The 25,794-nt window shown below is 37.1% G+C and overlaps 1 protein-coding gene across 2 annotated transcripts in view; it reads left to right on the top strand.

Annotated features, from left to right (window-relative positions):
- Positions 1 to 25,794, top strand: part of Tango1 (transport and golgi organization 1) — a 528,108-nt gene that overhangs the window by 19,522 nt on the left and 482,792 nt on the right. For both annotated transcript variants that reach the window (XM_090376510.1, XM_090376509.1), the window contains exons 2-3: positions 12,620 to 12,753; positions 24,775 to 24,870. In XM_090376510.1, the coding sequence (XP_090232636.1) occupies positions 12,620 to 12,753; positions 24,775 to 24,870 (230 nt within the window). The remainder of the gene's footprint in view (positions 1 to 12,619; positions 12,754 to 24,774; positions 24,871 to 25,794) is intronic.

The following is a 25,794-nucleotide window of genomic DNA, read 5'->3' as shown; positions in this document are numbered from 1 at the left end:
AGTATACATACATTTATTCTTACTCTTAGTTACCCTAACACAACCCATGTATTTACTTGTTCCATGAAGACTCCCAGCAGCCCTTGAAGTCTCCAAAACTTCGCTTTCCAGGCTGCTGCTCATTCCAATAGAAGCAGTGCAAGAATCACTTTCACCTCTGCTTGTGGCTTCTGTTAACTATTAGTCTGTAAATACCCCCAAACTAGCAGTTTTCCGACCCAACTAACACTGCATCTATAGTATCAGCATTTCTTGCACCCTTTCTATTTAAGTGTATCCCATCCCTATAGAAACAATCTCTCCTGTTAACAAGCACAAACCATGCTGAGAAAAATTCTACCCCATGAGCCTTGCACATTCTCTCCAGGGCCGAATTGATTGACAAGGCTCTCATCATATACTCTCCTATCATGTCTGGGCAGAATTGCAGACACTTTCCAATTCAACTCTAGCTCACGACTTTTTTTCAACATTGACCTGTATTTGTTGAGTAAATCTGCAGATCTCTTACTCTTAATGTCATTAGTTCCAACGTGTACAACAATATCACCTTTTGTGCCCTTAAAAGATGATATCTGCTCTACAACGTCATCAACTTTTGCCCCTGGCACACATACCCTGGTCCTGTTCCACCTATCCTTCTTGCATAGTGTATTCCCCATCTCCCTGACAATAGTCACTGACAATAACTAGCTCCTGTGAGACCAGTGCATTTTGCCCCAAAGGTTGCCGCTGTGTTGCCTGATGATGAAGTGCAAGCTCGGGCATTGATTTGGCCAGATGAGAGCTTGATGGGTCCCCTAATTGAAGTCCTTCAGGCTCTCATAAAGGCCAATAACAATGCTGAGTTGGCGCCTAACTTCTTCACATTGTTTACATCGAGCACACACAAAGACATCTTCCTTGGCAACATCTTGTCCCGTCCCAGTATGTAATACTCAAGATGTTGTCTGACCATTGCATTATACAATGGAATAATCATCTTTATTCCTGCTAGCAAAATTCCTGTATATCATTGACAAAACCCCAGCAGCTGTCCTGCTATGGTTTTGTTTCTAGACAGACCTGTCAGCCCTGCCCAGGGAAATTTATATATGACTGCACAATTTCCACTACCCTGAGTGTAGTACCACAATGCTACCGCATCACATTGGTATTGTACGCTGGGATTACTTCTACCCATATGCAGTACATTATATTTGTTGATGTTAAACTTCAATTGCATTTCTCAGCTATCTGCCTAATTTTCTAGATCTTGTTTACAAGATCTAGAAAATTAGGCAGATAGCATACCTGTGTATCATCTACAAACTTAGATATCTAGCCTGATATACCTTCATCAGTTTAATAAATAAATATAGAAAACAACCATGGACTCTGCACTGAACAAGGAGGTCTCCACCAAAACATTAGTCCACAAAGAGCAGTGCCCATTGATAACCACTCTCTGTCATCTTCCACTCAATTATCCCTTATTCATAGCACTAACTTACTCTTAATACCACACTGCTCTAATTTGTACAGTGTTCTTTTATGTGCAACAGTATCGAAAGCTTACAACATGCCTCTTCATACTGCAATTTTTATATATCGCAGGTGTGATCATTTTCCCTAAAACAAATTATAAATGCTTAGTACATCAGAGATCTGGCAATTTAATATTGGAAACTGGAAAAAGTAAATACAATATATACAATCAATACTATACATCCTATTATCATATTTCCAAGTGGGGCAATTAGCTAAAAATTAGCATTAGCAAGGGCACATGATGCAAGAATGCAAACTTATATAGCATCAGCCAAAAGAAAAAAAAAAAAAAAACACCCTTCTCATTTCACCCATCCACTCGCTCCAAATGTTTGTCTAGTTCTGCCTTGAATCTGTTTAAGCTATCAACTTCTACAATGACAGATGGAAGTTTGTTCCAGCAATCAACCACCCGCTGGCTAAAGGAAAACTTCCACACATCTATCCTACAACTATCTTTCTTCAATTTAAATTTATGTCTTCTCAGGCGATTATTCTGAGCAAGAGGAAGAATCCCATCAGCATTGAGCATGCTCAAACCATTCAAGGCTTTCTACACCTCAGTCAGATCACTTTGCAGGTGCTTAGTCTCCAGACACTGTAATTTGCAAAACTTATGCCTTTCTTCATAAGAGCAACCCTTTATTCCATTCACTAATTTTGTTGCCCTCCTCTGTACTTGTTCCAACAGCTATACATCCTTCTTAAAATGAGGCCTCCAGACCTGTATACAGTACTCAAGGTGTGGACTGACCATTGCCTTATACAAGGGGGTTATCACCTCCTTATCCCTGCTAGAAAAATTCCTGTATATCATTGACAAGACACCATGAGTTACTCTTGCAGACTGTCTGCACTACTCAGAAAACTTCATATCTGCCTGCACAAAAGCCTTGCTAGCGTGTGAGTGACCAACCCACAAAATCCAGTCAATCTCTGGGAAATTAAAATCCCCCATTATAAGACACCCTGATTTACTGGCCCACTCTATTTCTCTGCACAATTGCTCATTATACTCATCAGATTCATTAGGCCTATAACACACACCTACTCTCATTTTTCCTTTCCCGGTTCTTATGTCACACCAAACAGACTCAACATTGCATTGTCCACCAACATCAATTGGATGCACTTCCTTAGATTTTATGTGTTTCTTAACTAACAGCATAACCTCTCCTCCCTTTCTGTACACATTGTATTCCCCAAATTCCAATTCTGCATTGCTTATGTCTGTGTGACTCCACATCTCTGATATCCCTACACTATCTGCCTTAGATGTCTTGACTAGCACTTCAAGCTCATCAAATTTATTAACTATACTTCTAGCATTGGTGTACATGCAAGTATACATGCACCTGTTTCTATTCTTAGTTACCCTAACACAGCCCATGTATTTATTTGATCCACTATGACTCCCAGCCGTCCTGGGAATCCCCATTGTCTTGCTTTCCAGCCTGCTGCCCATTTCAATAGAAGCAGTGCAAGAATCACTTTCACCTCTGCCTCTGTGTATTCCCCCAAGCTAGCAGTTTCTTGAACCACCTAACTCTGCCTCGATAGCATCAGCAAGTATTCTTGCATCCTTTCTATTTAAATGTATTCCATCCCTGTAGAAGCAGTCTCTCCTGTTAACAAGCACAGACCAGTCTGAGAAAAATTCTACCCCTTGAGCCTTGTACAATCTCTCCAGAACCGACTTGATTGACAAGGTTCTCATCATATCCTCCCTCCTATTATGTCACGGCTTTTTTTCAACATTGACCTGTAGTTGTTAAGTAATGCCTCTGGTCTCCTACTCTTAATATCATTAGTGCCAACATATACAACAATTTCACCTTTTGTGCCCTTAAAAGATGATATCTGCTCTACAACATCATCAACCTTTGCCCCTGGCAGGCATATCCTGGTCCTTTTCCACCTTTCCTCTTTGCACAATATGTTTCTCGTTTCCCTGACAATAGAACCACCGACAACAACTAGTTTTTTTGAAAGCAGCACATTCTGCCTTGGGATGTATATTCCCTTCAATATATTCCATATTCAGTTGCAGAGTAATTTCTGTAAACAACAGGACTCATTAGATACTAATTATTGTAGGTACCCAGTTTCTCCAGTCAGCTAGAGATGCAAAAAAGAGTAAAAGAATATTAGAGACACAAATAAGATCTAAGGAGGTGCATCCAGTTGACATGGGTGGACAGTGCAATGTTGAGTCAGTTTGGTGTGACATAAACATTGGGAAAGGGAAAATGAAAGTAGGAGTGTGTTATAGGCCTAATGACTCTGATGAGTACAAAAAACTATTGTGCAGAGAAATAGTGGGCCAGTAAATCAAAATGTCTTGTAATGGGGGATTTTAACTTTCCAGATATTGACTGGAACTTGTGGGTTGGTCCCCACATGAGTGTAGTCTCACCAAATGGAAGAATACCATTAACATTCAGCTTACTCAATCTATTCAAAGCTTTAAAATCCTCATTAAGATCTCCCTGCAACTACCTAGTCTCAAGACACTGCAATTTGCAGAACTGAAGCCTTTCTAGGTAAGAGCACCCTTTTGTTCCCTTCAACAATCTGGTTGCCCTTATTTGCACTCATTCAAGCAAAATTATGTCCTTCCTAATGTGAGGCTTCCAGATTTGTATACAGTACTCAAGATGCAGCATAACTATGGCCTTATACAAAGGGATAATGACCTCCTAGCAAAGTTTCTGTATATCATTGACAAAACCCCATGAGCTGGGCTGGCAGACATATCTTCAGTGCTCAGAGCATTTCATGTCTGACTGCACAATTACCCCCAGGTCTTTTTCATTCTTCACTACCCTTAGTGTAGTACCACATAGTTGATAAGTTACTCTGGGATTACTGCTACCCATGTGCAGTACCTTCCGTTTGTCGATGTTAAACTTCATCTGCCATTTCTCAGTCCATTGACCCAATTTTCATAGAACTTGTTGGAGTAGCTCATCCTGATGACTGTCATTAACCACCCTGGTAACCTTTCTATCATTTGCAAAATTAGACATTAAGCCAGATATAACTTTTTTTTTTATGTAAACCCCAAACACGAGAGGTATTTAGTACTTAGTACCGTGTTTGGGTTGGAGGTTGAGAAGACGAAAGAAGATATTTGTTGACATTGGACTTGAACTTCTGTAGACTGTAATTTTCAGGAAATACGTATGAAGGAAGGTTGTTCCAGAAAATGGCAGTTGAATGAATAAACGAGGAAGATGAAAAGTTGGTTCTGTGAGTTTGAAGTTGGACGGTAAATGGATGTTGGCTGGTGGCGGCACTTGTTCGGACTGTTTTGAAAGAGAGAGTGGGAATTATAGAAGCCAATTCAGAAGAACAGTGCCCATGGAAATATCTGTAGAAGAGGCATGCAGCAGAAACAGTACATCTATGAAACAGTGAGTGGAGAGACTCCGTTAGAGATGAATCATTAATTAACCTAACTGCCCTCTTCTGAATGGAATCAAGAAGCCTGAGAGAGTTTTTGGGGGCACCACCCCAAATGTGGGAACAATATTCCATGGTAGGGCGGATATGCGATTTGTACAGAGTGAACAGCTGTTTGGAAGAAAAATAATGCTGAGAGCAAAAGAGAAAACCAAGTTTTTTAGATGCAGAGGAAGCAATATTTGTAATGTGCTTGAGAGAGATTAGAAGAGAGATTACAAGTCAGGGTAATCCCCAAAAGAGATATATCATTTTGCCTAGAAATCGGAGTGTCACTAAAGATAAGCATAGGAGCAGAGGAATCCTTTTTGCAAGATATAAGACAAGACTGAGTTTTAGATGGATTGAAATCAACTAAGTTGTCTTTGCCCCTCTGGAGAATTATCTGGAGATCGGCATTTAAGGAATTGGTAGCAGATTTTCGAGAAGTTGAAGCTGATTGAGCAGAGCAAGGTTTCTCAAAATGGAAAGTGGAATGCAATGTGCTATCATCAGCAAAACTGTGGATAGGATTTCCAGTCAATGGAAGAAGGTCATTAATATACAAGAGGAAAAGAGTGGGGGAAAGAACTGAACCTTGGGGGACACCGGCATTAGTGAGGTAGTTAGAAGACAGAGAGCCATCTACCATCACCCTCAGCGAGTGATCAGAGAGAAAAACTAGATAACCAATTACAAAAAACAGTTGGCAAACCATAAGATGGAAGTTTGTTTAGAAGTCCTTTATGCCAAACACGATCGAAAGCCTTTGAGATACCAAGAGCAACTGCTTGTGTTTCACTGAACTTTTCCACTGAATTAGTCCATAAATGGGTAACATAAGCCAGAATATCACCAGTGGATCGACACTGAAGGAATCCATCCTGGCAATCATTGATCAGACGGAAGGTTTCTAGGTAGTTTATGAGTTGGCAGTTAATTGATTTCTCCATTATTTTAGAAACAGTAGAAGTAATTGCAATGGGACGATTGGATGGGAGGGACTTGTCACCCTTTTTAGGAACTGGCTCAGTATCATTGATAAATATTGAAAATAACAATTGACCCAGCACAAAACCCTGGAGAACTCACTATTAACATTAGCCCATTGATAACCACTCTCTGTCTTCTTTCACTAAAAATTGCACAGCAGTCTTCTATGTGCAACAGTATCAAAAGCCTTCTTCAGATCCAAGTATGTGATGTCAAAATTATTTTTTGCATTTATTCCTTAGTCACTACATTAAAGTGACCTATCAGATTTATTAGACAAAACCACCCCTTGACGAATCCAGCTCTGATTACAATATAATCCATTGCAGTATAAATCCCTGCCTGTCCAAATGGTTCTGCATTACCCCTTTACCCAGTGATTTCATTATTTTCCCTAGAACAGACTTTAAATGACTAGGTTTATAATTACTCATGTCGTCTTTTGATTTCCCCCTTTTATGAATTGGGGATATATTTGCATTTATTCAGTCAATAGGGAGATCCCCTGAATCCAAGGATACTCTCATAATTATGGCTAAGGGTTTGCTTACCTCCTTTGCTGCCTCCCTTAATATAATTGGATAGATTCCATCTGCTCCAGGTGCCATTTTTATGTCCATCCTGAACAATTTCTCCCCCACTTTCCTTTCAATTATCACAAAGTCATTTAGCTCCCTCTTACAGTTTGATAAACTTCTGGTACACACACACCCTTCCTAAATAATTCCTCTTGTGTGAATGTAGATTCAAAATTCCTGTTAAATTTGTCCACAACCTGAGCAGGGTCATTGACAGTTTAATCCATAGTCATTGAGTGGCCAAATGTGATTCAACCCCTTTCTTCTACTGTTAATATAAGCATAGAAGTCTTTCCTGTTTTTCTTTGCCAGAGACTTTTTATAATCTGCTTTAGCTTGCCTAACCTCCTTTGGGACTTGATTATAGACTAATTTAGATCTACCATAGACTTCTGTATCACCTGATAATTTATATGCATCTCATACACTTTTTTCCATCTGCCCCATGTCACAATAGTTCATCTAACTTCCATTTCAGTCTAAGCCTTGAACAGTTTTCTTTGTTGATATGAAAAGCCTAGTAGCTTCTTTGATTATTTACCTGAATACATCTCATTTAGAATTTGCTGTTAGTAACATCATCAGTTGGTTCCTCTGCGCATAATTTAAAAACTGTCTGAGACCTCTGTAGTCCCCCTTATGAAAACAAAACCCTTCTCCTTACCCCTGATGGTAGTTACATCATTAAGTAAATCCCACATCAGTATACTGTGATCACTGCCACCTAGTGGTTCCTTTATCTGCAGATTCTTAACGAATGCATGAAGAATTACTGTTGATAATCAGATCAAGAGTATTCTCTTGATCTGATTATCCTGGTTGTCTCTCAGATATGTTGCTTGTAGAAAACAGTCATCTGAGAAATCCACAAAAGTCTTGCTGGTTTGTGAGTGACCAACCCCCAAATTCTAGTCAACATCTGGAAAGTTAAAATTCCCCATTCTGAGACATTCCGATTTGCTGGCCCACTCTATATCCCTGTATAGCTGTTTGGAATTCTCATCACAGTCATTAGGCTGAAAACACACTTCTACTCTCAATTTTGTTTTCCCAGTGCTTAAATCACACCAAACTGACTCAACTTCACTCATCAACCAATTCAACTGGATGCACTGCCTTAGATTTAATATTCTTCTTAACCAAGAACATAACCCCACCTCTCCTGCCCTGTCTGTCCTTCCTGTATGCATTTGACTCCTCATATTCAAATTCAGCATCACTCATGTCTGAGTGACACCATGTTTCTGCTGTTGCTACAATTTCTGCATTTGACGAGTTCAGATTCTTCACAAATTATTTAAAATGTGCCTAGCATTAAGTATACATGCACATGGTCTTACTTTTAGTTACCATAACACAGCCCGTGTATTCATTTGTTCGGTGATAACCCACAGCAGGGCCTGAAATCCTAGGATTCTTGCTTTCTAGGCTGCTGAAGATCAAAAGTAGCAATGCAAGAATATCACTTTCACCTCTGCCTGTGTCTCTATTTAAATTATTAGTCTGTGTATCCCCCCCCCCCCCCAAGCTAGCAGTTTACTGGCCCACCTATCACTGCCTCAATTGCATCAGCAAATATTCTTACATCCCTTCTATTCAAATGTATCCCATCAAAAATAATCTCTCTTGTTAATAAGCACAGACCATGCTGTTAAAAACTCTACCCCATGAGCTCTGCACTTTCTCTCCTGGGCCAAATTCAGTGACAAGACTCTGATGCTATCGAGGTAATGTTAGCTGGGTTGGAAAACTGCTAGCTTGGAGAGATTCACAGACTAATAGATTAACACTAGGAGCAGCAGAGGTGGAAGTGATTCTTGCACTACTTCTATTGGAATGAGCAGCAGCCTGGAAACAAGCTGCTGGGGATTTCAGGAACTGCTGAGAGTCATAAAACAAGTAAGTACATTGACTGTTTTAGAATAAATAAGAGTAAGAACAGGTACATGTACTTGCATGTACACCAATGCTAGGAGTATAGTAAATAAATTTGATGAATTTGAAGCACTTGTCAAGACATCAAAGGTGGATATTGTTGGGATATCAGAGACATTGTCACCCAGATATAAGGAATGCAGAATTGGAATTTAGGGAGTACAGTGTGTACAGAAAGCATAGGAAGGGAGGAGGGGTTATGTAGTTAGTTAAGAAACATGAAATCTAAGGAATTGCATCCAACTGACACAGATGGACAGTGCAATGTCGAGTCAATTTGGTGTGACGTAAGCACTGGGAAAGCAAAAATGAGGGTAGGAGTTTCTTTTAGGCCTAATGACTCTGATGAGTACAATGAACTATTATACAGAGAAAAGAATGGGCCAGTAAATCAGACTATTTTATAATGGGGGATTTTAACCCAGATATTAACTGGAACTTGTGGGTTGGTCATTTGCACACTAGCAAGACTTTTGTGGATTTATTGGATGATTGTTTCCTACAGCAGCATGTTAGAGAGGCAACCAGAGGAAGTAATACTCTTGACCTGATTATAAGCAGTGATTATTCGTGCATTAAGAATTTACAGATAAAAGAACCACTAGGTGGCAGTGATCGCAATGTACTGATGTGGGATTTACTTAAAGATTTAAGTACCATCAGGGGTAAAGGGAAGGGTTTTTTCTTTTGTAAAGGTGACTACAGTGGTCTCGGAGATTTTTGAAATTCTGTACAGTGGGATCAACTGACGATGCTACAGTCAGCAAATTCTAAATGGGAAGCATTCAAGGAAGTTAATCTTGGAAACTAGGCTTTTTGTTCCAATTAAGAAATACTGTTCTAGGTTTAGGCCGAAATGGATGTCAGATGAAATAATGAGATTTGCGGCAGAGAAGAAAAATGCATGGGATGTATATAAATTATCAGGCAACACAAAAACCTATGGTAGATATAAGCTAGTCTGTAATCAATTCAGGGAGAGGAAGGCCTGATGTTTATCAGTCTAACAGGGAATTAAATGATTTTGTTATAACAGAGCATAGTGGAGGAGAAATTGTTGAAGTTAAATATAAGAAAGTCACCTGAGGTGGATGGGATCTATCCAGCTATATAAAGGAGGTGGCAAAGGAAGTAAGCAAACCCTTGGTCCTAATTATGAGAGTGTCCTTGGACTCAGGGAAAGTCCCCATGGACTCGAGATGTCCAAATGTATCTCCAATTCACAATGGGGGATCAAAGGGTGACACGAGTAATTACAGATCTGTTTGTTTAACTTCTGTTCCCTGGAAAATAATGGAGTCGTTCGTTTAAGAAGTGTTGTAGAATCTAGACAAGACTGCAGTAAGAATTCAGACATAGCATGGGTTTCTTAAGGAGATGTCTTGTCTGACCAATTTGATATTATGACATGGTCACAAAGGAACTGAATGCAAAAAATAATTTTGATGATATATATTTTTTGATATCGTATATTACTGTATAAATTGGACCAGTATGGCATTAAGGGCAAGTTGCAACAATGGATAAAGCGATGGTTGAGTGGGAGAAGAAAGAAAGAGAGAGGTAATCAATGGACACTGCTCTTCATCGACTAATGTTATTAATGGTGTCCCCCAGGGTTTGGTGTTGGGTCCATTGTTGTTTTGTATATTTATCAATGATATTGATGAAGGTATATCAAGCTTAATGTTGAAGTTTGCAGATGATACAAAGTTTGGCAGAGTTGGTTAATAACACTAATGACAGTATGCTACTGCAACAAGATCTAGAAAAGTTGGGCAACTGAAGTTAACATTGACAAATGCAAAGTACTGCATATGGGTAGCAGTAACCCTAGAGAAATTTACCAACCATGTAGTGTTACACTCATGGTAGTGGAGAATGAAAGAGACCTGCAGGTAATTATGCAGTCAGATATGAAGTTTTCTGAGCAGTGTAGACGGTCTCTGCTAGAGCAGGTCATGGAGTCTTGTCGATGATATACAGGAATTTTGCTAGCATGGATAAGGAGGTGATTATCTCCTTGTATAAGGCAATGGTCAGGCCACACCTTGAATACTGCATACAGGTCTGGAAGCCTCATGTTAGGAAGGATGTAGAGCTGCTAGAACGAGTACAGAGAAGGGTAAAAAGACTGGTGAGGGGAAACAAAGGGTTGCTCTTACAAAGAGATGCTTAAGTTCTGAAATTACAGTGTCTGGAGACCTGGCATCTGTGAGGTGATCTGATTGATGTATAAGTCCTTTAATGGATTGAGCAGGCTCAATGTTTATGGGATTCTTCCTCTTGCTCAGATTAGAAAGTTGAGGGGGCATAAACTGAAATTGAGTAAAGACAGTTTTCGAATAGATGTGCAGAAATTTGCCTTTAGCCACAGCGTGTAGTTGATTGCTGGAACAAGCTTCCAGCAATCAACTACCTGCAAAAGTTGCAAATTTTTTTAGGCTACAATTCATTGGAGAAATTCTCCCTCGAGCCACAGTCTTCCCGCTACTTTGTGCCCATTGCTTCGCTGCTCTAGTCTTGGGTATGATTTCCGTTTAAAAATCAGAAATTTTTCCATTCATTACCTTTTTATTAAATTATTATTTAATAAAAAATTAACGTAATGTAAAGGCACATTTCTTATATATGGAACATAGATGCCAAAATTTCTAGTATAGTATTGAATGCAGGAATCAAAGAGATGTTTCTTTAATTACAATCTAAACTTGAATGTGCAGATCTGTTTATTATGCTTGTTCAGGTATGTTCAAAAAAAAAAAAAAAAAAACAAGTGGTGCTAAAATAAAGGCTAGCCATATGTCACTTTGCCAAGAAGAGCTACAATTCACCAAGAAGTAAATTACTGAAAATGCTTTGAAGATATATTTAAATGTGATAAAGAACATTATTTATGTTATTCTTTATGTCCTCACGCTTGCACGGCTTATAACGAGGCGAATTGATGCTCCATCAGTGTCCACATTAATCTCTGGCCCGAGGAGGGCAAGAGGGAAGCACCCCGACTCCTGTCTCCCTCTACGTCTTTTGCTGTCAAGCATTGATTCCCTGAGGAACATGTTTCCAGCCAATTGTCTTCGGATCTTCAATAAATTTAGGATCCACCCTGATAGGTTCTGTGAAGACAAGCCCTACAGGAAGGAAATCCTCAAGAACTGTTACCAGATTATGAACCTATAATACTCACCTGCTCCTGGACAGACCTTTTTTTTTTTTTTTTTTTTTTTTTTTAACTTGCCTATTTGTATATGACAAAGACTTTCTGTCTTCATGTAATCATGTATATTACTGTATATTTTGTACATTATTGTTTATTTAATCCTGTCGGGTCGAGCATGCATGTACCCTTGTTTATTGTACATTGTGTTCCTCGCACCTTAGTCTGTACTCACACCCTTCTGGCACAGAGCCGTCCCGGGGTGACCCAAGGTTTCTTGGGAAATAAACTGATTTTAATAATAATAATAATTATGTAAATATGCCAATATTAATAAAATAATATGGGAATAGAGTTGATCTCAAGACTTAAATTTTACTGATTATTTCCCATTTAATTAATGTATGGCCCACTCCATACTTACCGAGTTTACAGTTAAGGCAAGGAAACTCTTATCTGTGAATACTAGGCATGAATTTAAAAATACTTAGGGTTAGCATTAGATATCTGAATTTCAACATTTCATTTCAAAGAAGGCTAAATAATTTTAATAATAAATAATAATAATTTTAATAATAATTTTTAAGAATAAATAATAAAGATTAAATATTGTGTTTTTCTCTGTACTTTTGTACTTTCACATGTTGATTTCTAATATATGCAGAACTTCTTTAACATTTTCATATTTCCTGTATGGTTATAGAATTTATTTCCTTCTTTTAAATCTTAATTTATTCTCCATAGTTAGTGAGTTATTAGTTAATCTGCAACATAATGAAAACTGTTTGAACACCTCATTATTTATTTTAGTTTAAAATTAAAACTTTTTATTAAAATTTTTATTCTGTCAACAAATTAACACTACCTTTTATATTTTAAGTCAGTGTATACCCTCTGTATTTTGAATATAAAGTGGTATTTATATATATATATATATATATATTTTTTTTTTTCATTATTATTTTTTATTACCTCTCAGATCCCATAAGTAAAGGTGTAACTGTTTTAAAGCATAACCCTGGAGAAGAAGGTTTAATGCCTTTTCAACAAGGAAAAAATGTTACAATCTATGGTATATCAATAGGAAAAAGAGATGATATACTTGATATTGAGGTTTGTACTTTTGAAATTTTTGTTATTGAACAGTAATGCAGATTTTCATACAAGTTTCTTTAATTAATCTTTATATAATTATTAGAGTATAGATTTATTTAATACATTATTTTGGTGTGTGATAATACTGGCAGAGCATTGTCTCCAGACACAGTGAAATGTTTACTTCTTACATAATTTACTTTATTCTGAAAACATGAAATTCAGTTTGAAAAAATGAAAGGCATATCTCCATTATTTGAGTTTGTTTGAGTTTGAAAGTAATTTTTAATGCCAAAATTTAAATTTTATAGGTATTAGATTTCTTGTTGATTTACAACTTTAGATGTCTTGTGTTAGTAAATTCAAATATGATACCTTTTATTTTCTTTTTTTTTTTTTTTACTGCGACCAAAACCTTTAACCTTTTTTCAGAGTAGGTTTTTTGAAGATGTTTGGGCTCTGAGTAGCAGTTTTTTAATAGTGGTGATATCTTTGGAGTGAATTGCTTCATGAAATTCTGAACCATAAAATAAATATAGTGAATAAATGTTTTTAAATATTAATTTGTTCTTTTTTTTGACATGATTGACCAGTATTAGAGTGAAACTATTCAAAATTCAAATAAAATTTTTTAATTAAATGAAAAATTAATTTGAAAAAAATATAAAAAAACTTGTCATTACTCTTCTTTTTTGTTGTAATACTGTCTTCTGCATTTATATATGTATTACTTGATTCAGTTTCACCAACCTTGGGTCTGAATTCCAGGGAATTTTGACTTTTGTTAGCCAGAATCAGACAACAGTAGCTGGCAGGCATGATCTTTCATGCTACCATGTATTATAAATTGTCTACAATTACTTAGAAACATAGAAAATGGCAGGGCAGCACTTACTAGAAGATTTGTATGTACTTTGAAGTGTTATTTGAAGTGCACTTGAAAAATATATGTATAACTATGTACTGTACTCTTCAGGGCCCACACATGAGAAACATAGGTATGTAGTACAGAAAAGATTAAGTTATCTAATGTTTTATACTAAAAAAAAAGTATTAAGATATGTACATTATAAAAATTAAATAATAAAGTAATTACAGTTGAACTTGATTATAATGAGCATTGAGGGACCGACAGAATTTCCTCATTATAACCTTTACCCGCTATATCAGTGATAGCGGAGATGGGCAAACTCCTGGGGCCGTTAAACAGTGAGCACTTTATATCAGTGATGAGTTAAATCTACCTCCTATTTTTTTTAATTCTCAATAAATTGATAAAAAGATAGATTCAAAAAACAAAAGAAATATTAAAGAGAAAAAAATAATATAAGTATATACCTACATATTATTTGTATTAATATGCTCGTATAAACTACAATACGCTTAATATTAAACAATTTATTTTAAAACCATACACTTAATACTAAACAATTTATTTCTCTGTAATTAAAAACAATACTATTTAATAATAAACACAATTTCAATTAGTCTTTATTTATGAATCTTAAAATTGATGTTTGTTTTAAAGATTTCACTTTGATATTTCTTTAGTTTCCCCTTAAAACACTCAATGTGTTAAAACTCTCATTACTGCGTCAGTTCCTTCAAAAAAATTGACTAATGTGTCCATTGTACTTGAGCTTGTGAGATTGTTGGCAATGATTTTGATTCACTTTCAGTTGTCATTATCTACAATGTCACTCTCTGTAGGAAGACCACTAGTTAATAAGTTGTTATCGACTCGTACAAATTCATTGATGTTATCTGTATTAAAACCTACAACATTGTTACGTAGCAACCATTCGGATAATGATAAGTTGTTTTCTTCATTTCCATCTTCTTCATCTACAATTGAAATTTCATTTGAATTTAATTTTGATTTCTTGAAGAAATTTGATATGGTTGTCGATATATGTTGTTCCATGCATCATTCAATATATTTATAGCATCCAATATCAATATAGACTCGCTAATTTTCTGTTCTCTTTGACTGATCAGATGTAGAACTAGAAATCTTTCATAAAATCCTTTCAAACTCTTTATTACACCTATGTCCATTGGTTGTAAAATTGATGTCTCATTGGGAAGCAGAAACACTAGCTTAATGTTAATGTTGGACAAATTTTGAATGTGCAGGACAGTTATCAACTAACAATAAAATATTTTTCTTCTTTTTGAATAGCTCCGTATTCACAAAAGCTATTCGAAGTCATCCAAGCTTTCTTCTTTGCAGCGTAATTCACAGGAAGTTTCCTTACATTTTTGAAACACCAAGGTTTTAACGATTTTCTGATAACGAACAGTTTTTGATAGCGAACCTGTCATATTGGCGCATATCATTGTCAAGCGAGCCTTCGATTTTTTTTGACCAATACATTTTTCCCCTTTAAATTTAAATGTGTTGTCAGGTGTCAAATTATAAAAAAGTCCTGTTTCGTTGGCTTTGTAGTAGTAGTAGTAGTAATAGAGGCATGTGATGCAAGAAAGCAACCTTATGTAGTAAAAGTCAAAAAAAAAAAAAAAAAAAAAAACAATTTCACACAACCTCTAAAAGTTTGTCCAGTTCCTCCTTGAATTTATTTAATATATCAACTTCCACAACAACAGATGGAAGTTTGTTCCATCAGAATCCAGCGTGCTCAACCCATTCAAGGCCTTATACACCTCAATCAGATCACCTTGCATGTGCCTAGTCTCCTGCCACTGCAATTTGCAGAACTTAAGCCTTTCTTGGTAAGAGAACCCGTTCATTCCCTCACCTATCTTGTTGCCCTTCTCTATACATGCTCAAGCAACTCTACATCTTTCCTAAAATGAGGCCTCCAGACCTGTACTCAGTACTCAAGGCCTGACCATTGCCTTATACAAAGGGACAACAACCTCCTTTTCCCTACTAGCAAAATTCCTGTATATCATTTGATCTGCTCTGGCAGCCTGTCTGCATTGCTCAGAAAACTTCATATCTGACTGCACAATCACTCCCAGGTCTTTTTCTACCACCCTAAGTGTAGTACCACACAGTTGGTAAGTTCCTGTGGGGTTACTTCTACTCGTTACTGTGGGGTTACTTCTACTCATATGTAGTACTTTGCATTTGTCAATGTTAAACTTCAGTTGCCACTTCTCAGCCCATCTGCCCAAATTTTCTAGATCCTGTTGCAGTAGTACAACTGTTGTAGATGAAATCTTTCATCTACAACAGTTGTCATTCAAAGATGTCATTGAAATCTTTCCTGATTTCTGCCCAAACATGTTAAATCCATTCATTTGCCATTATTGGATCTGCAGATCGAGATTCTCCACTAATTTTTGCTTAAGCAATATTATTTCAGTTTTTAAATCGATTCAGCCAACTGTTGTTATACACAAAATCGTTACATCCAAATTTTTCTGCTTGAGCCTTCAAGATCAGACCACCTGTTGAAAATCCAGCACTTCTTTATGTGGTGAATCATTGAAGCAGTGCTTCATCAACGTTTGTAACCTTGCACTTTCTAAATTTTTTTTTTTTTTTTTTTTTTCAGTTATTTTCTTTTCCAGTGCTGATATGTAAACATGTTTATTCTTCCACAATGTCGATACACTTGAAGAGAACAAAGAAAACTTTTTACACATTTCAACATTTTTTGCACCACATTCTAACTTGCGAATAATTTTGACTTTTTTGCAAATTGAGAGAGACTTTCTTTTGTTAGTAGACATGTTTCCAAATGAAGAGTTTGTTTCTAACTGATTTTACTTTAAAATGATAAAGCGATCTGCATACAAAGTTCGGGCTTCTACATTCTTAGAAGCCCCAAAAGCATACAAAGTTCTTGGACGTCCCATTTCCAAAATTCTTAGAAGTCCCAAAATAAATTTATGGTTCAGTGAATGCAAGACATTTGTAAATAGGGTGATGCGACAAGCAGAACACCAATGCACTTTTTTGCATTGGTGTTCCGACTACCCGATTAAGAATGGTTGCATGGTTACCAAAATTTGTATGGTATATCCATTTAGTACACTCATTATAACAGCAAGCTATTGTATGGGAATACACATAAATTAAAATCATCACGAGATCATGGCTCGTTACAGCCGTGATCTCGTTATTTCCGTGCTCATTATAACTAAGTTCAACTGTATTTCTAAAAGTATCCTTGCCTTTCAACTTTTTCAAAATTATGGTGTTCTCCTCAGCCAGTTGTACTGAAAGTGCCTTTTTTTATAACTAAAAAATTATTTCCAAATTACTGTGTCCATCCATCTCCATCAGATCATCAAGCATTAATAGCCTGGATGCATGTTGCCATTGTCTTAGGCAGAACCATGCAGCTACTTCAATTTTGGATGGTTTGCTTGGTCCATTAGTAATATAGGTGTATGATGTGAAAGGAAGTTGGTCTTAGTGAACTCAGTGTTAATTGAATGATTAATTTAAAGTTGTAATAAGATTAAGAGAAAGAAAAATATTCTTTTAACATATTTTGCAATTTGTCTCTTCACGGCCAAAAGGCCAGGAGTTCAGTTTTTAATGGATATGAGTTGCTTATTTTCTTTGTCACCATTGTAAAGAGTGCACCAATCTTAAGTTACAATTTGGTGGATTACTAGAACAATTTGAGTCACTGAAAAAAACGGGTGCTTGTCCTCGAGAATAATGTTACTGGGAGCTCTTCAGGGAGGCGCCTCCGTAGCCAGGTAAGGAGCAGCAGTGCGCAGCACACGCTTCTTGATTAGACAGGGGTTCGAGCCCGTCACCACCAAATACGGAGGATGCGGAAAGGTCAGGGAATGACCACCGCATATCCCCGGAGTAATATGGCCTTAGTTGCTAATGCTCCTAAAAACAAAAAAAAAAAAAAAAGCTCTTCAGGGACTGAAGACTCTAGCAACATACCAAGTGATGCATTCCCGATTCGGGCCCCAGAACAGAATAACCAGGTGCAAACTACTCTGGTTCGAAAGGACTTAGTTTTATTAGAGGACTCCATTGTCAGAGTAACGGGAAATATTTTTTATAATAAGGATAGGTGGACTAGAACCAGGGTATGTCTGCCAGGAGCAACTATTAATGATGTCACCAACAGATTGTCAGATTTTAAGGGGGGTAAAGAGAATATTATTATTCATGTGGGGACAATGACATTAAGCATACGTGATCTGATGACTTCTTAGCTAAATATAGGCCCAGGCTGAAGAAATGCCGCGAGTTAGGTCACAATGTCTATGTGTCTGCACCCAGGCATGATAGGAGGGATTATATGCTGAAAGCCTTGTGGATTAACTCAAGACTTGAAGGACTCTGCAAGGCTTTGGGGGGGGGGGGGATTTTCTATCAGTTTGGCCCGCACTTGTAACTAGAAAAAAACTGTTTTGTACAGATGGGATACATTTAAACAAAGGTGGTGCAAGAGTTTTTGCCAGTATTATTGAGGATACATTAAACATTCGGAGATACTGCTAGTTTGTGGGGGCCAAGGGTAATATAGATACGTGTTTATCTGATAATATTGGTCAAGTTAACACTTGCACATACCTCAAGAGTTCTTGTTTGTTACCGCAACAGACCATATTAGCAAGATGTTCCGAGGACAGAAATGTTTCAAATGAGTGGGCAGATAATACCAGGGAAGCAAGCTTAAATAACTTTAAGGGGTGTGTCAGTATAGTTAACTATACAAGTACACTAAGTCTTAATGGATTATATAGTAATGTCAGAAGTGTGGTCAATAAAATGATTAAATTCGAACTGCTGGTTATGACAAGTAACACTGACATAATAGGGCTTACGGAAACGTGGTGCCACCCGGAGATAGGGGGATGACAAGTTTCAGTACGGTATGTATAATGTATTTAGGAAGGATAAGGAAGATAGAAGGGGTGGTGGGGTCATGCTTCTTATCAAAAGCAGCCTGAGTGCAATGAAAGCCTTCCCAGATTCAGACGTTTTGCATGCGAATATGGAATCTGTATGGTGTGAGATAGTTGGAAGCAGAGGTATAATGAGAGTGGGAGTAATCTACAGGCCAGGTGATTGTGAAGATTTTGATGAGAGCCTCTACAATCAAATGGAATGGGCAAGTAAGTGTGAATGTCTTATTATGGATGATTTTAATTTCCCTCTAATTGATTGGAGCAAATGGGAGGGGAAACTCCACATGGGGACAAAATTTTTAAATCAACTGGATGATTGCTATTTGTATCACCATGTCAGGGAAAGTACTAGGGAAAAGAATACTCTAGACCTCATCATCACCCATGAACCAGATGACATAATACGGCTGACAGTACAGGAACCAGTAGCAGGAAGTGATCATGTAGTTCTATGGTGGACAATGAAGAGAGAGAGAGGTAGCAGTAGTTAAAGGCAAAGGAATGGGTTATAACTTCAGGAAAGGAAATTATGATGACTTAAGGTGCTACATGGCCTCTGTAGCACCAACTAGGTAGATATCTCACAGAGAACAAATATGATTTCATTATGGTATACCTTTAAAACATTAATCACAGAAGCTTCAAATGCACATATACCATTAAAAAAATACTCCATGAGGAGGATTCCAAGTTGGATGAACAATGAAGTTGCCAGATCACTTGAGCAGAAAAAGATAGCATGGAAAAGTTACAGAGCAATAAAAAGTACAGAAGTGTATAACAGCTACAAATTGATCTGTAATTGTGCCACTGAAACGGTTAGGCTGGCAAAGGCAGATTATGAGAAATCACTTGGCAAAGAGCCGACCGGGCTAGCCGAGTGGGTCAAGTACCTACCTGGCAACCCAAAGGTCGCGGGTTCGATTCCCGCCTCGGGCTTGGATCAAAGTACTGCAAAAACCTTGGGAGGTGCAATATGGCCACAGAAGCCGATGCGCCAACAACTACCAAAAAAAAAAAAAAAACTTGGCAAAGAGAGCAATGGGGGGGGGGATAAGGAATTCTTCACATATATAAATGAAAAGAAGAGAAGAACAAACCAGATCGGACCCTTATGTAATGGATGTAGGATAGTATTAGATAGTATTACAGACCAATTAGTTTAACTTCTGTTCCGGGTAAAATAATAGAGTCACTGGTTAAAGATGCATTGCAGGATCATCTAGAAATGACTGCAACAATAATTCAGACACAGCATGGGTTTGTTAAGGGAAAGTCTTGTCTGACAAATTTGATAGGATATTATGATGTGGTTACAAAGGAACTGGATGCAAAAAATAAATTTGATATCATATACTTGGATTTCAGGAAAGCTTTTAACACTGTTGCGCATGAAAGACTATTGTACAAATTGGAGCAGAATGGTATTAAGGGTAAGTTGCTACAATGGATAAAAGGATGGTTAAGTGGGAGAACACAGAGGGTGGTAATCAATGGGTGCTGCTCTTCATGGACTAATGTTATTAGTGGAGTCCCACAGGGTTCGGTGTTGAGTCCACTGTTGTTTTGTTTATTTATCAATGATATTGATGAAGGTATATCAGGCTTAATGTCGAAGTTTGCAGATGATTCAAAGGTTGGCAGGGTTGTTAATGACAGTAATGGCAGTGTGCTACTGAAACAGGATCTAGATATTTTGGGCAGATGGGCTAAGAAGTGGCAACTGAAGTTTAACCTTGACAAATGCAAAGTATTGCATATGGGTAGAAGTAGCCCCAGAGAAAAGCTGAATATGGTCGATCTGCCAACCTGCACTGGACCAGCGTGGCAGATTATGGTCCATTTCCCTCAACATGAATTGTTGAGGAGGCTTCCATCCTGCAGTGGGTTGATAATGGATGCACTTTACTTTTTTTTTTTTTTTTAGGAAATAATAGGAAAATAAAGATTCTTTTTATATATATATATATATATATATATATATGTTATCGTCTGTCACACGTACGTGTCAGTTAATATATCATTCTCAACTTCTACTGCTGATACCAATAACACGCACTGTCTGTTTACTGAGAATGCAGGGAGAAATTGTGATAGCGGCAAACCAGATTGTCCGGTAAGTTTCCTGTAGTTTGCCGTGGTTCTCGTGTTCACTTTCTTTACTTTTGCCATAAGTTGAAGAATGTTATACTTATAGAAAGTAAAGTGTAAACAAAAGGTTCTTCACTGTGAATTTTAAGTGTCAATTTTATTTTCATGATCTACTCACATCAATTCATTAGATTGAAACCATGTTGCATTATCAAGAATCTTTAAAGTCTCATAAACTTTTCTGATTTGTGTTCCAATAAAAATATCTTCTTTGGGTTAAGGTAAAGAAAGCCAACACAAGAACCACGGAAAACTTTGGGAATCTTACTGACAAACTGGTTTGCTGCTACTGCAGTTTCTCCCTGCATTCTCCGTAAACAGACATGCGTGTTAGCAATAGCGGCAGTAGAAGTCGAGAACGATATATTGATTGACATGTAGGCATGACAGATGATGTAATGATTAGTTTTTTCTCATTATTAAAAGCAGATTATTAGAGTTCATGAGTTTTTCGCTCAGTTTGTCCAGTAAGTTTCCCGTAGTTTGCCATGGTTCTCATGTTGGCTTTCTTTAGCTTTGCCCTTCTTTGGTGTTTGCATTGCTAATTTTAGGGAATTTTTTCTTTATTTAAAAAACTCTTTTTGCAGGCCATAATTAATCGTGGCTTTGAATTTTTCTAGAATTACAAGGGGTTGATGTGAGATACATTTAGTCCTAAACTAAACACTGCTGAAGAGGCCATTCTCTAACAGTATAATAGCTTTGTTTTTCACAGTTGGCCCATTTGCATAAAACACAGCTTGTTTATGCCAAGAATATCTATTATAGACACTGTTTCTAAGAGTAGCTTCAGGTGCCCGCAGTTCCCTCATTTGTTACACATGCAAGCAAATGGATAAATACTACCATTATACACTGAAAGGACAGAATTCATGGGATACCTGGTTCCTGGGCAACCTGATGCTGCCATCCCTCTCGCTAGTAGAAGAACACACCGCTTGGCAGGTATATAAGTACACTGCATCACTACATTCACATAGACGGTAATTCAATGTCAGTATGGATAAACATCATGAGTTAACCGACTTTGAAAGACGGATGATAGTGGGTGCCCGACGCATGGGTGATGCTATCAAAGAAAATTTTCTTTCAATCTCCTACATAACCATCTCTTTTTCTCTCCCCTGAACTTTTCTTTCAACTTCCCCACACTTTTACTCCCCAAAAGAAAACTTCTGAACTCTTCCAGAACTTTTTCCTGCTGTCTTTACCTCTCTCTCCTCTTATTTAAACCAATAATTTTTCCTTCAAAATGTTCCTCTTTTCTCTCATTCATTTAGGTCTTTCCTTTGTTCAGGCTATATGCTGTTTGGTCAAGTCTGTTTCCCAGGGAATACAGAAAATTAGTTGTTTTTTGCTGAATACTGTCTGCTAAAATGCTTTTCTCAGCAGCCCACACTTAGCGTTCATTTTCACGCACCACATTTGCTGTCAACAAGCTTTGCTTTCTCATTGTCTTCCCACTTCCTTTACTTTTACAGTTCAACTCTCCAGCAGAAGTAGCCGTGTCTACAATTTTATGGATCATATAGGATCGGTCTCTTTATTCCTTCTCCGATCCCTATACTACCAGCCATTACAATAGGTCCAGAAGGCTCAATTCAGGTAGCACAACCTGAGTGGTCATTCTTTAATTATCCTCTTTACTTTCCGCACTGTTCCTGTTTCAGTGGACAAGTATTCATTACCGTGCTCTACTTCAAACAACAACCTACTGGAAATCCTTGACAAACAACTGATTTACTCAAACCTACTATTGCATATCTTTAATCCCACAAAAAAAAATAAAACTTGTAAGATTAATATCCGACAGAACTCGTGTTGAAAGCTTACATAATAATGCGAGCATTATTATAATGAAATTTGCGTACCTCCCACATGATCTTTAACATCTTTAGATTCAGAAAAAGTAGCTGTAGATTGGAGGTGTGCAAATTTATCCCCTATTTGCAAAGGTGGTGGGTAACTATAGGCTTGTCAGCTTAACTTCATTGCCAGAGAAAATAATGGAATCACAGCACAGGTATGTTTATGGGAGATCATACCTTGCAAATCTAATTAGCTACTCTGAGGTTGTCATAAAGGAACTGGATGCAAAGAATAATTTTGATACCATCTACTTAGATTTCAGTTAAAGCCTTTGATTCTGTACTTCATATACGATTGTTCTGTAAATTGGAGCAGTGTGTGGCATGGGGAGTTACTATTATGGGTGAAAGGATGGTTAAGTGGTAAGAGAGACATAGAGTGGTTATAAATGGTCACTGCTCTTTGTGGATTAATGTGATGAGTGGAGTTCACAGGATTTAGTCCTTTCCCCCGCCTTAAATTTAAGGTATTCAAGTTTAATATCAAGTTTGATGATGATACAAAGGTGGACATAGTGGTTAATGACAGTAATTGGGGTATGCTACGTCAAGAGGATATAGATATATTAAGCAGATGGGCTGGAAAATGGCAATTGAATCAGACTGTTGGGTAAGAAGTGAAACACGTAGATTAGGCAGCAAACTCAAGTAAAGGACATTCTTATCATAACTAAAAAACTGAAATGGACTTGGTTGTTTTTTTTTTTTTTTTAGGAGCATTAGCAATTAAGGCCATATTGCTCCGGGAATATGCAGTGGTCATTCCCTTGACCTTTCCGCATCCTCTGTATTTGGTGGTAACGGGCTCGAACCCCGGTCTAATCAAGAAGCATGTGCTACGCACTGCTGCTCCTTCCCACCTGGCTACGGAGGCACCTAAAAATGGACTTGGGCAGGACACATAGTTTGAAGACATGATGATAGATGGACTAAGAAAAGAACAGAATTGTATCCAAGAAGAGCTAAAAGAAAACCTGGAAGACAATAATGGAGATGGACAGGTGAAATTCAAGAGTTAATGGGCAGTAAATGGATAGCCATTTCACAAAATGGAAGGAACTGGAAAGTTGCCGGAGAGACCTTCATCCTGCAGTGGATTGAAAATGACTGATGATAACTGCAGGTTGTGGAGTGTGAAAAAGTCTGATATGAAATTCTCTCTGCAGTGCAAACAAGCTGGTAGAACAGCTTATGGGGTTCTGCCAATAACATACAGGAACTTTGCCAGCAGGGACAAAGAGATGATTATTAATTGCCTTTACAATGGGGCCCAACCATTGTAACATCATATAGTGGTTAGGCCACATCTGCAATACTGGGGCACAAAAGGATAGTCTAGAAAGAGTGGTGATCTGTAAATAGTAGTCTCTGGAAATCAGATCATCAGTCAGATCATCTGCAGGATGATCTGATTATAAGGCATTGAAAAGGCTAAATAAACTAAATGCCAGTGGCATCTTTACTCTTTCTGAAATGAAACACACAAGGGGCATCGGTTCCCCTTTAGCCTGTGATTGTTGATGATTTTGGCATTTGAGATTCCACACAAATATTTTCAAGAAATATTTAAGTGTAACCTTTGTTTTTGCCACTAATCTGTCTCTTTTCAGTGACTTCTCCTCATCTCCCCAATCAGCAGTTCCCCTGAACTCTAGGGATCAACCCTGTTGCATTAGCAATGACTTTAGTACCGCCTCTGTTCAAACGAATTCCATTTTTACTACAAATGTTTTCTACCAATTAGGATATTCTATGCTGAGAAAAACGTCATTAAGATGGAAAGTTATTTTTCCTATATATATCACATTTAGTTTCATTGTACACAATTACCCTCATACTTTTTTGTTCCCCATATTTTAGGATTAAAACAAAATGATGAAAATAAGAAAATTCTGTAAGTACATATGATAAATGAAACTTACTCACATATTATGTGTACTTGTTTATTCATTTTTGGCATTTTTTTTTTTATTTTGCATATTAGTAGTTAACATATTAGTAGTAATTGGCTTGTTTCCAGTTACATTAGTAGTTATTCAGTGCTAATAAATGTATGCATTTATTAGCATTTGAGAACTGCAAATGGCAATACTTGGGCAAATGCTTATTTATAGTGAAATTTTTGGATTGTTTATTTATTTATTTATTTATTTTTCTCTAGATTGATGGGAAAAGAGGATTTGCACCAAAAACTTATATACAAGAACTTTCGGTGTTAAAGAAAAAGAAAGACTTGAAGTTTAAGGTTGCTGTCAAGGTAAAGGCATGCAGAAAAAAAAACATATTTAAACAATATACTTCTAACTTTGTTATTTTCATAATTTATATTTTCTTAATATTAAAGATGCTGTTAAGAATACTTTGCTGTACGTAATTAAACTGAACACAGTCATTTATTGAGTATTGCTGATGTAAGTACTAAACATATTATTTATATAAATGCAATGGGGCAATAAAGTTCCTGGACTGGTACAACTGGCACAACTTACCAGTTCAGTGTCACAATTTTACAGTGGAACAAAAAACGAAAATGTGCAACAGAAACATGAAATGTTAAAAACTGTTTATGGTGACGTTAAGTTGTACCAGTGTGTTTGAATGGTGTTTGAGCAGTTCAAAGATGGATGTGAGGATCTTTGCAATGACTATAGAATGGACATCTGTGAAACTCTCAAAATGAGGACAGAGTTGCAAAAGTATGGAAAATTGTGGCAGAGATCATCATTTGACTTTTAGAATGATGGCTGATTAGTTTTACATGAATAAGAAGACAATTTGTCAAATTCTACATGAAGATTTGGGGAAAAGGAAGGTCTGTGAAAAATTTGTGCCATAAAGCCTCAAGATAAGCCGAAACAACAAAGAGTGTTATCATGCAAAGACTTCATCCAGACACTTTAAGATAATCGTAATATCCTCCACTGTATTGTCATTGGAGATGAGTGTTGGATTTTCAGTATGACCCAGAGATGAAACATTAGCATTAGTAGTTGCAAATGATGCCAGAAAGCTTATACAGCATTAGCCGGGGGAAAAAAAAAAAAAAAAAAAAATTCTTGTAGGAATGGAATCCTTTATCCCACACTCCACTTTAAAATCTCGTCCTTTCTCTAAACCTTGGTTTTCTAATAAATGTGCCAAGGCTGTTCAAGAGAAGAATGTTGCATATCGTAATTGGCTT

Source organism: Mastigoproctus giganteus, chromosome 6 (genome assembly GCF_048544385.1).
Source record: "Mastigoproctus giganteus isolate SK-2022 chromosome 6, ASM4854438v1, whole genome shotgun sequence".
Taxonomy (NCBI): domain Eukaryota; kingdom Metazoa; phylum Arthropoda; class Arachnida; order Uropygi; family Thelyphonidae; genus Mastigoproctus; species Mastigoproctus giganteus.
This window is presented reverse-complemented; position numbering and strand designations above follow the sequence as displayed.